Consider the following 12,261-nt stretch of genomic DNA (forward strand, 5'->3'; position numbering starts at 1 on the left):
TTGCTAAGTTGTGTCCAACTCTTTTGCAGCTCCATGAACTGTAGCCCATCAGGTTTCTCTGTCCATGGGATTTCCCAGGCAAGAATATTGGAGTGGATTGCCATTTCCTTCTACAGGGGATCTTCCTGACCCAGGGATTGAACCTGCATCCCCAGCATTGGCAGGTGGATTCTTTACCACTGAGTCACTAGGGAAGCCTTCACTATATAGGAGGTAAAATTAAAATATATTGTTTTACAAGAGGGTAACTTGGTTAAAAGTCAAAATATATCTGTTTTTTTAAATCTACTTATTCTTTTAGCATTTCTTGCAATGGAAAATAATTAGGCAACTAACATAAATGAATGTTTATGATAGTCTTATCTGTATGACCATAAAGAAAGTAAATTAAAACAAAAAACAATCTCAATGTCCAACTATATGGAACCAATTAAAATAAATTACAGAATACAGTGCAGTCATTAAAAATGATTCATTATTAAAAATGCTTTCATAACTCAGATATTATTCAAGATATTTTAAATTAAAAAGCAGATAAGGGAATGGTTTATAAAGTATGATAGTACTTATAGAAAATTTATAAGATACATTTTAAATGACAAAATTCTAGAAGGATGATAAAGCGTCTGCCTGCAACGCATGAGACCTGGGTTCAATCCCTGGGTAGGGAAGATCCTCTGGAGAAGGAAATGGCAACCCACTCCCAGTACTCGTGCCTGGAAAATTCCATGGATGGAGAAGCCTGGTGAGCTACAGTCCATGGGGTCACAAAGAGTCGGACATGACTGAGTGACTTCACTTTCACTTTCACTTTCAGAAGGATCTATACTAATTTAGCAATGATTGCCCCAGGTGATAGAACTATAGAAAATATGTATTGTGTCATTTCTGCATGTCTATATTTCTAAGAAATTTTCTTTAATAATGTGTTACTTTTACAATAAGATTGTACTCTCTTAAGAAAACATTATGTAAGACATCAAACACACTATCCAATTAAACCTTTCTTTTTTTCTTCTATTACCATCTTGTGTTCCCTAAGAAAATTCAAATAACCCTGTAAACCACAAGGCCCTCACTTATTTTTGAAGAGAATATGGCAATTAAGGTCAAGATCTTTTCTAAGAATCCTAGATCTGCAGACAGAGTTTGGAAACATTAGTGAAAATGATAGTCGCTCAGTAGTATCTGACTCTTTGCAACCCCATGGACTGAAGCCCACCAGGCTCCTCTGTCCATAGCATTTCCCAGGCAAGAATACTGGAGTGGGTGGCCATTCTTTTTTCCAGAGGATCTTCCCTTCCCAGGGGTCAAACCCAGGTCTCTTGCATTGAAGGCAGATTCTTTACCATCTGAGCCACTTCTGCACTTTCCCCATTTTGGCTCACAGGATTTCAGACTACAAACTTGTGCCATGAATTCTTTACCCTGTTCATTCCAGTGCCTACAGAGTGCACTCTTGACCCCAACCGAGTACCTGTAGGGATCATCCCCATTTTCCCACGGGGAGGTGGCAAAGGCTGTCATCTTCTCCATACGGAGAGATTTTTCAGTCACAAAGTTGTGTTCGACTCTGTGATCCCATGGACTGTAGCCCACCAGGCTCCTCTGTCCATGGAATTCTCTAGGCAAGAATACTGGAGTGGGTTGCCGTTTCCTTCTCCGTTTCGTCTTGTGTGAGCTGGAGAGTTGGGGAAAGTTGTGTGGAATTAAAAAGTTATCTCTCTTCTGGACTTTGGGAGCCTAAGAACACCACATGTATGAGAACACAGTCAATTATACAGAGAAATAATAGGAAACTAGCAGAATATTAATGCTGTAGTTTAGGTTCCTTATGGGGTAAGCTAGTTTTTATGGTACACTAGCAACCCAGTCATGATTTTAAGTGTGCTCCACATTAGGACTTTCTATTAAATTTGGAACACAAACTGTCCCTAAGATTTGGACTATTTGGATTTTGTTTGCTTCTCTTAATTAAAATAACCAAATTTATTTTTTTCTCTTTCTTTTTTTAAATTTTGTTTTTTGACCATGTTGTAGGAACATGTGGGCTCTTCGTTCCCAGAACAGGGATTGAACGTGCGCCTTGGAGTGCCTAGTCTTTACACCCGGACCACCAGGGAAAGCCCCTAAACTGCATTTTTCTAAACAAAAGAACTCCTCTTGTAAAACTTCACTATGTTGTCAAAACGACACTCATCTTCAGCAATATTGCCCAATGTGTATCACCGGAGTTTTCTTCAGGTTTCCAAAGTGCTCATGAAAGGAAACTTGACTGCCCTGTGTCTCTAAACCAACCATCTTAAGAAGCAAAGACAAAGAATGTAGCTTTTCTTTCTTTAAGGCATAACTCTTCCTCTGTTCGGAAGCTAGAATCAGAAAAGGGAACTCCTGCAGCCACAGTCTCTCAACTGGTATAACGCCTTAGCAACTTTTTTAACAAAGGGAACGACGATGAGATAAGCAAAAAATTCCAGAGGCTTGGAGGACCTGCCCGTGAGGCACACCCGGCCCTCTCTGCTCTATGTAGAAAAAGATCAGATGTTTGCTAGGAGACCAAGGAGAGTCATAAAATCTCTTACTTACCATTTTTTTGTGAAAGAGTTGATGTGCGTGGCACACGGCGACTCCGAAGATGCTGTAACTTGGACAGTGAATGTGCAAGTTAGCTATGCAGACAGTACTTCCTTTTTTGAACCCTGTGGTCTGTCCAGTTTTCACACATTGATATATAAGGTTTATTTGCATATTATCTCAGCCCTCAGAACATTTGTGTAACTGGCCAGGTTTATCCAGTTACTATGCCTCACTGATACGAAAACAGCTACAGGTAGAGCTTAAAGATTGACACAGAAGTTTTAAAAAGTGTCTGAATAGTAAATTCTGTGTATGTTATTAACCCATTTTATATATAAAATGAGTTTGTAGAGGATTCATATTAACATGTTAACAGTGATTGACTTCGGTGGCGACATTATTATAAATAATCCTTGTTTTGTACTTTGCTGACTTTTTGACTTTTCAATTTTGAGTATATAATACTTGTTTAAAACAGAACTATAATCTTAAAAAGAATAAAGTGATAACAATAATTTTAATCATCAAGTTCAATGCATTTAAATCTATCTCATCAATATTTAAATGCAGGACATGTTTTAACCTTATCATAGGATGTTATTCATTTCATTAAAAATCTAAAGTACATAACAGTCTAGGTTCATGCGTTAATTTTTTGGTAATATTTGTTAGCAACTGACATCTTAATTTGGGGTTGCAAATTTCTAAATCTTGTGTGTATTACCACATTAACCTAGCAGAGGGGCATCAGTTTTTTTTGTTTGATCCTGAACTAATACTAATTACTATCATGACAATAAAAATTCTTTAGTAAGTGGATGTTTCCTTTTATTTATTTCTTAAACAAAATGTTTTTCAAAATTGAGATGTGGTTAGAAATATGGATAGAACCATTGCCAGGACAAGACAGAAAGGCAGAGCAGGGGTCAGTTCCCAGAGGTAGAAAGGAATTTGAGATTGCCTTGAGACTGTAGGTATTTTTAAAATGGGGCTTGAGGATACTCTGGAGCTAGAAGAGTAGTCAGAAATTATACTGTCTCTGGCACATCATAAGTACTCAATGAATGAATGGAGGAGGAAGATCAAGGCAAGGCAGGCATGAGAAAACTAGGCATTTCTTTTAGACAATAAGACATTGCCAGAAGACCTTGAAAGGGAGACATTCTTTAGCATAACCAGAAAGCCTCTCATCCACTGTTGAAACAATAATACAAATTAGGTTCTAAGGCAGAAGCTTTTCACCTGGCAGCCCATTAAAATCACCTGGGAAGTTTTAAAAAATCCAAGTTTTCAGGTTTAACCTGAGACCATTAAACAAAGATCTCTAGTTTTGAGCCCCAGGCATCAGTGTTTTTTAATACAGCTCCCCAGGTAGTTTCAAGGTACAGGCAAGCCTGGGCTCTAAAAGGAGGAGCAAGTGACATACTAGGGAGATGACAAACAGATTAGCAGGCAAGATTTGCCAGTGGAAATAATCCTGGTGTTCTGACACTGTTTACTATTAAGTTTATCAACATATTTTCACCATGCACTACATAATAATTACTTTTTCTTGATCATTCCATGACTTTCCTCTCTGGGCCAGTCAGTTGTACAAAAATCACATGATAAACAAAATCTGAGAGATTTCTGTTCACAATGTAGTACAAGTCTCTGGTTAAATGAACACTGAGTTTTAATTTATTCGAGTTCCATTTCAGTTTGTGTTTAATATTTCTAAATGTAGTATATTTAAGAGAGGTATTTTGGCTAAGAAGAAACAGGCTAAAGCTCCCATCCATAACTCATAATCCACCAATAAGTGTTTAGTTTTTGGAGCATAATCATTTCACTTCAAAAAACATGTATTTCAATTATCACTTACGTGAGTACATTTCCTGTGAAGTCAATTAAGTATGCAAATCCTTGAGCAGGAAGATGAAACAGGAAATGCAAGAAAGCTGACACAATATAATGATACCATCTGAAGAAGATAAAGTTTTTTTTTTTTTTTTTTTTTGTGGTATAGGCACTGAAATTATTCCTGCTAGCAGAAGGGTGAAGTACCTTAGAGAATGCAAATGTGGTTATAATTCTTCAAATCTCTTTTCATAAATTTGCATTCTGGAGAACTATTTACGTTCAGGCAGTGGTAAAATTAAGCTGTGTCCCTGGTACAAAGTGACAGCTAGATGGAGACTGTGAGACTCAGAGACAAAGTTGGGGGTGGAGGGGCTGGCAAATCCAGCTTCATTTTTTTTAAGTCAGTTTACAAGATGGAGGCAGGGACCACTAATAACAATGTAAGTCACACTGCTTATGCTCCTTATTTGAAAACACTGGCGTTGTTGTATCTATCAGATTTTAAAAGGAGCATGGTTGCAGTTGTTAGCATAGAGGGTTAGAAATACTTAGAAACTCTTACATGATTGATTTCAGCTTTGTAACCTGAATGGCTAACATTTTAGAAAAGAAACAAATGATCATCTACTTTACGTGCTCAACATTCACAGGACTGGACAAGACCCCTGAGATAGGAGAACAAGAGGATGTTGAGTCTCACCTCTTCCAGGAAGCTTTCTCTGCTGCTGGCTCATTCATCTCCCCCTTTTCCTGGACTCCTGCAGAGTGAACCTGGAAATGAAGCTCTTTGATATGTTTGCCTTTTATGGTGCTCCCATTGTATTGGCTGCATCAAGTTTGGCTCCCTAACCAGATCTGAAATTCCTCCAGTGTGAATTAAATTTTGTACTTCCTTCTGTCACCCTAAGAGCATAGAGTAGCTTTTACTCTTTTTAAAGCTTTTTTTTGGCTTATGGGTTCCTTTCAGAATCTGATAAAAGCAGTATATAGTTTGCATACTAATTATGCATGTGCACAGCCTTCCTTGAAGCCCATCATTTCTGGGAAGCTGTAGGAGAACTCTTGGCTAAAGTATCTTCAAATGCTAGGAGATAATCACTATATTGGTGCTTTTCGATGATGAAATGAAAGCACAGAAATGTTCAGTGATCCTTTAAGTTTCCAAATTAGGGAACTGGTCAGCTGAAACTTCATTATTTTGTAAACTTGTCTTCTTTTATCAACATGCATTTGAACTTTGCCAGGAAAGAACAACTCAAACTCACAAAATAGATTCATAGAAATTCAAGGAAGTTCTAGTCTCCCTGTGTATGGAGATATGGAGTAGCCAAATGAAAAGTAACAGGAAAAAAGCAGGATAAGAACAGGCACGCTTTAAAAACTTGTGCAGGAGGAAATGGGTAGCTCCTTGATTTGGCTTATTTCTCTTTCAGTTTTCGTTTTGAAAACAAATTTTTTTTTTCACTCTTGTACTTTCTATTTTTGATGAAAGGAGGCCTTAACCCTTTCAGAATATCCATGCACTGGGAAGAAATAACTTGTTACACCAGTGAAAAATCAATTTCTCTTTCAATAGAAAGAGAAATCCTATATTTCAATAGGATCATTACCTGAAAACTGGGTTAGCTTCTTGGTAAGTGTCAAGCCAAAAGACATACCAAGCCAAAGCATAGGATAAAGAAGATTTTTTTACTTGCAACAAGGAGAACACTGGGGATCTTTCCCAAAGCAGTATCAGCTAGAACAACAACGCTGGGGAAGTTTTAAGTTAAGGGTTAATATATATTCATGAAGCAGCTTGGACAGTTAACAGTCCAAGCTTTAGTTGGCTGAAGTCACGAGAGTCATCAAAGGTCAACATCATCATCTCTTGTTGTTCAGTCGTTCAGTCATGTCCAATTCTTTGCAACCCCAAGGACTGCAGCACGCCAGGCTTCCCTGTCCTTCACAACCTCTTGGAGTTTGTTCAAACTCATGTCCATTGAACCGGTGATGCCATCCAACTATCTCATCCTCTGTCATCCCCCTCTTCTCCTGCCTTGAATCTTTCCCAGCATCAGAGTCTTTACCGATGAGTTGACTCTGTATCAGTTGGCCAAAGTATTGGAGCTTCAGCATCAGTCCTTCCAATGAATATTCAGGGTTGATTTTCTTTGGGATTGACTTGTTTGATCTCCTTGCAGTCTAAGGGACTCTCAAGAGTCCCTCTTAGATGATCTGGTGGTTGAGGACTTCAGGCTAATCTTTACCACTCCCAGTGAAAGACTCCCACTGAACTGCATTATTTTGTTCCCTTAAGATCATTAATTACTGAGACCTGTTCAAGGACAAACATTGTGGCCAAGCTTAGAGCACAAAATGGTTAAGGCAGAAAATGATTTCTCTTGTGTCAAGAAAGTCATACAGCGTGCAAAGTCGCTTCAGTCGTGTCTTACTCTGTGTGAACCCATGGACTGCAGCTTCCTGTCCTTCCAGGCTTCTCTGTCCATGGGATTCTCCAGACTAGAATCCTAGAGTGTGTTGCCATGCCCTCCTCCAGGGAACTTCCTAACCCAGGGTGGAACTTGCACCTCTTAGCTCTCCTTCATTGGCAGGTGGGTTCTTTACCACTAGTGCCACCTGGGAAGCCCCTGGAAGAATTCTATGTTATATATTAATTTACTTACAACTTTCCTATTTTGTGTATAATTTGTATCTTACCCTCTCTTGAGATTTGGGAACTCCTTAAGTTTTGCAGGGGCTTCCTTGGTGGCTCAGATGGTAAAGAATCTGCCTGCAATGTGAGACACCCGGGTTTGATCCCTGGGTTGGGAAGATCCCCTGGAAAAGGAAATGGCAACCCACTCTAGGGTTCTTGCCAGGAGAATTCCGTGGACAGAGGAGTCTGGTGGGCTACAGTCCGTGGGGTCACAAAGAGTTGGACACAACTAAGCGACTAACAGATACACAGCTCTGTAGGATTCTGCTGAGTTTTGTAATCCTTTTATCTCACTGGGTCTCTAAGGAAACATTTAACTGGCACCATCAAAATATACACCTTCATTGGGTTGATCATTACCTTTGAAAATGTGTTAATGACTATTGCAGTTTAATGAATAAAAGAAAGAAAAGGTCCTACATGAAAACAGATCTGTTTTCCTTTTTGTCCTTCTCCATTCATTCATTTGTTCCCATTTTCCTTCCAAACAGAAAAGTGAAGCCAGAAAGATTTGGAAAATAAGTTGATGGGCTTCAGGAATGAATAGACTGAGATGATGACACAGGGGAAAATGGATCACTATCCCATTCTAGAGTTGTTATCCTGTCCCACTGTCGATTAACTGCAGGTGTGAATATTCTCATTTTCTTAGTCTGTTGTTTAACTTTTTAAATTTATTTTTAATTGGAGGATAATTGCTTTACAATATTGTGTTGATTTCTGCCATATAACAACATGAATCAGCCATAAGTGTACATTTATCCCCTCCCTTTTGAGCCTCCCTCGCATCCTCCCTGTTCAATTTTAAAACAGAAATATTTCCATTTTAGTATGGGATAAATAATGATGAAGCCATACAGCTTTTTTGTGTGTGTACACTCTTAGAATATATTTCAAATATAAATTTGAAATATATTCTAAGAGTGTACACACATATATATACTATATGTGTGTACACAAATATATATATTATAATAGTTGATTTAATAGCATCTCCAGTTTATACTTTTTTTACTTGAATTTCTTTCTTTTCTCCTTTTTTTAACTTTAAAATTACTCTATTCTCTCCATTTGAAAGATTATTCAACCTTAATCTTTTTTGCACCCTATTGCTCAAATCAAGATTTGTCAGACAAGAAATCTTCCTAAATACAAAATTATTTATGACTTAATTCAAAATTGGCCATACCTGAGTTAAACTAGTAACAATTTTCTTTTTGGTCAGAAGGATAGTAATATTTCTATTTTCAACTCTATAGTACTTTTTGGAACAAAATACTACTACTTCATAATGCTATATGGAGGATGTAGGAATATCTATATAGCTATGAAGACAAACAAAACACAATCTGTGAAATGATTCAGTGTCATCCTGATCCTCTTTTCTCTTATCCTTTCCAAGTAGATTGACTTTAGTAGGCTAGCACATGGTTAAAAAAAATCATTGATCAACAAATGATACTGGGATATTCACATTGCAAAAGAATAAGATTGGAACCTTACCTTATACCATATACAAAAATTAACTCAAAATGAATCAAAGACTTAAACTTAAGTATAAGACTCTCAGAAGAAAACATAGGGGAAAGCTTCATGTGACATTGACTTTGGATTCAATGACACCAAAAGCACAGGCAACAAAAGGAAAAGTAGGTGACTTAGACTTCAACTTTAAAAGCTTCTTGAAAATCATATATCTGATAAGGAATTACTTTCCAGAGTATATAAAGAATGCATACAACTCAACAGCGATGATAACAGCAAACAGGCAAAGGACTTAAACAGAAATTTCTCCAAAGAAAATATACTAAAGATCAATAACCTCACGAAGAGATGCTCAACATCATTAATAATTAATTAGGGACATGTAAATTGAAACCACAATGAGATACCACTTCATACCCTATTAGGATGGCTATTATTTTAAAACAAAGTCAAAGTCACAGAGATAGAAAGTAAAATAGTGGCTACCATTGTTGGGGTGGCAAGGAATGGAAAGTTACTGTTTAATGAGAGTTTCAGTTTGGGATGATGAAAAATGTTTGCAGATGAATAGTGGTGATGGTTGCACAATATGAATGTACTTAATGCCACTAAACTGTATTGTTAAAAATTGATCAAATGGTAAATCTTATATAATGTGTATTTTGCCTCACACACACAAAAAAGCCTCCCTTAAAAAAAAAAAATCACTGAATCCACCAATTAGATAAAGGAGAGTACTAAGCCACTCTGCCATATATTGTTATCCTCCATTTTCAGGTTTAATCCTCTTGGCTGCCTAATGTCATATACATTAGAGACAAATTTGAAAAGATTTATATCAATAGCCTTGCATGATAACATAACAACAGCAACCACTTATTGTTCTTTGGTGCCAAGGTCTTTATATGCATTATCTCAATGAATCAACCTAACAATTCTATGAAGGAGATATTATTATCTCTGGGTGTGTCTTGGGGTTTAAGAGTTCAGTAACTTATCTACTATTAAAAAGCCACACCATTCCATTCTCTTGAACCATTTCACTACTCTCACTATAGTAGTTAGTAATGAAACTCCAGTACTTTGGCCACCTCATGCTATGAGTTGACTCATTGGAAAAGACTCTGATGCTGGGAGGGATTGGGGGCAGGAGGAGAAGGGGATGACAGAGGATGAGATGGCTGGATGGCATCACTGACTCAATGGATGTGAGTTTGAGTGAACTCTGGGAGATGGTGATGGACAGGGAGGCCTGGTGTGCTGCGATTCATGGGGTCGCAAGGAGTCGGACACGACTGAGCAACTGAACTGAACTGAACTGAACATGAGGTGAGGGTGGAGGGGCTGGGAGGGGGACTGGTGAACAGAAGGATAGATGGTTGTTCTATAAATTACTTGTGTGTGTTTGTGTATGAGAGAGAGACACATCCACAAACAGAGACAGAGAGACAAAAAGTTTTATTTTCTTTTAAACTAAACTTAAGCTGAGTCTAGTCTTTATTCACCATTTGGGACAGTTTTTCATAAATATTGAGACACTAACTCAGGAGCTGCTCTTGTGGGGTTTTGGATGCAGTATTCTGCTGTGTTTACAATCAAATACACACTCAAAAGGCCTTGGGGAGATAATGATGTAAAACAAGATATCTCTTGGCAGTGATACAGGTATATGTCTATTGTGTCATAAGTAGAGTAAATAAGCAACCGAAGTTTTAAGTATGAAAAAGGAAAACAGTAAAAATGTAGTGATTCTCTGAAGCTTTCTTGCCCATTAGGCAAGGAAACATGAATTCCCATCCAACTTCCCCAGGTCCTTTGGTAATGGCTGGAGCTCAGTAAAATGAACTGAGTGTAAAGCCTGAGTGTCAGAGGACTATTCCCCCCACACATCCGTCTCTTTGAATTTGTGGGGTGGCCTCTCAGAGGGCCGGTTATATTGTGCTCAGTCTGGCAGGAAAAGTGAGGACTTCCCTTCTTAGGAAACCTCAATCCAAGCTGAACCACGTAAGCCTTAGCCTCCAGAGGTCTTCCTCTCCCCCAGTTTCTAGTGATTCATCCTCTGTGCTGATTGCTGTTGGGCAGTTTCTGGTGTCTCAATGGTGCACCCTGCTGGAAATGCTCTACCAGAAACGCCACCTCTGGAGGAAGTTGGAGAGTCTCATTGTCAACAGTCAGTCAACCTACACTGTTCCCCCCATTTCCAGTAAAGGGACTCTGATAAATCATTATGCTGACCCTCAGGGAATCTCATCAAGGCTCAGTTCTTTTCTTGTTTGACATTTACAATTCACAAGGATGCAAGGAATTCTCAGTAGTTAGTATGGTAACTCTTCCTTGATTCAAAGGTTCTGCATTAGAAATTCTTTCAACAGTGGATTGTCTAGGAATAGAGTGTAGTATTTCTATGCATTGAACATCCTAATTCTTTCTGATTGACTCAGACTTCTGGGGGAAGGAAATAGGTACTCTCTTGAGTGCCAATGCTATTTTATACCCTAAAGGGTTGGACATTGTTATTTTTAGAATACCATCCCTGTGTCCTACCTAATATTAAAATACATGTCATATCCAACAGGTTTTTCCTTTGCTAGGAAAAAAAAAAAAACACTTGAAAATTGCTTCTTAAATTTTTCTTTTGAGGGGAGACAAGATGACAGAGCAGTAGGTAGAAACTGAGTACATGTCTCTCCACAAAGATGTCAGGAATATATCTTCAGATGCGGAGGATCTCACAGAGAACCAGCTGAGTACTGGCAGGAGTCCCTGACCATCAGAAAGGAAAATATAGTTTCATGCAAAACTTGGTAGGATGAAGGAAGGAAGTGGGGGTGGGGGAGCAGAAGAGTGAGTAACACCTGATCTGTACCTGGGGGGTGGGTGAGCTGAAGCAGGAGAGACACTTGCATGCAGGTCAACCAGTTGGGACAGAAAGGGAAGCATTTGAGGCTGTCAGAGAGTGAAGCAGCTGATCTGTGACAGTCTGAATGGATTGAGAATCACAGAAACAATTCATGCTGTGGTCCTACGTACCCTGAACAGGGAGGCAAGTCCACTGAAATGCACCGTGGCTGAGAGCAGGAGCATGGGGATTGGAGAGCAATCCCAAGGCAAGGACAGCTGTTGACTGTGGGAAGATGACCAGAGGGGATGGGAGTGAGGAAGTCCGTGGTGAGGAGTGCCTTTGGAGGAGTGCTGGGCAGCTATGGAGGCAGGGTGTTGAGTCATCGCAAGGGGTGGAGCCATCACGGTCACCTCTCTCTCCCCACACACTAGTGACCAATAGAAAAAGACCTCAGCAAGGGTGGCCATTTGAATGCCTAACACGCTGAGCAATAGTAAAGGACCCCAGCCAGGGGTGCCTTTTGAGTGCCTCCTGTGCTGAGCAATAGAGAAGGACCAGTCAGGGAGGCCCTTTAAACACCGCCTACCAGAGACTAGAAGAGAATTCTAATAGTGTTATATCTTCTGCACTTGTTACTGATGGCTTCCCTATACACCTAGAGCTACTGGGATCCCTGCAATACAAGCAGTGGCACCACCTCCACGCTAGGTCTTCACTGGGGCAGAGCTGCCGGAGGCTAGAAAAGAATCCTTATAGCACCATATCTCCTGTGCCTGTGGTTGCTCGCCTCCCTGAGCACTTGGTGCCACTAGGATCC

At 39.2% G+C, this 12,261-nt stretch overlaps 1 protein-coding gene and 1 long non-coding RNA gene across 10 annotated transcripts in view; one reads left to right on the forward strand and one right to left on the reverse strand.

The window, feature by feature from the left end:
* The window catches only part of FYB1 (FYN binding protein 1), a 179,096-nt gene extending 167,276 nt beyond the window's left edge, over positions 1-11,820 (reverse strand). For 2 of the 9 annotated variants that reach the window (XM_086361513.1, XM_086361510.1), the window contains exon 1: positions 11,633-11,820. In XM_086361513.1, coding sequence (XP_086217639.1) covers positions 11,633-11,686 — 54 coding nt within the window. In that variant the 5' untranslated portion in view covers positions 11,687-11,820. Of the gene's footprint in view, positions 1-1,477; positions 1,497-2,586; positions 2,825-5,119; positions 5,462-11,632 lie in introns of those variants that run through there. The other 7 variants (XM_086361517.1, XM_086361512.1, XM_086361514.1 and 4 more) reach the window with 7 other exon arrangements.
* Positions 30-3,394, forward strand: LOC147350257 (uncharacterized). Its single transcript, XR_015148686.1, has 2 exons — positions 30-213; positions 2,041-3,394. It is a non-coding gene; the product is annotated as an uncharacterized LOC147350257 (long non-coding RNA).
* Positions 11,821-12,261: the final 441 nt, after the last annotated feature.

Source organism: Bos grunniens, chromosome 20 (genome assembly GCF_055505025.1).
Source record: "Bos grunniens cultivar Pamir isolate PY7600 chromosome 20, Bosgru_T2T1.0, whole genome shotgun sequence".
NCBI lineage: Eukaryota > Metazoa > Chordata > Mammalia > Artiodactyla > Bovidae > Bos > Bos grunniens.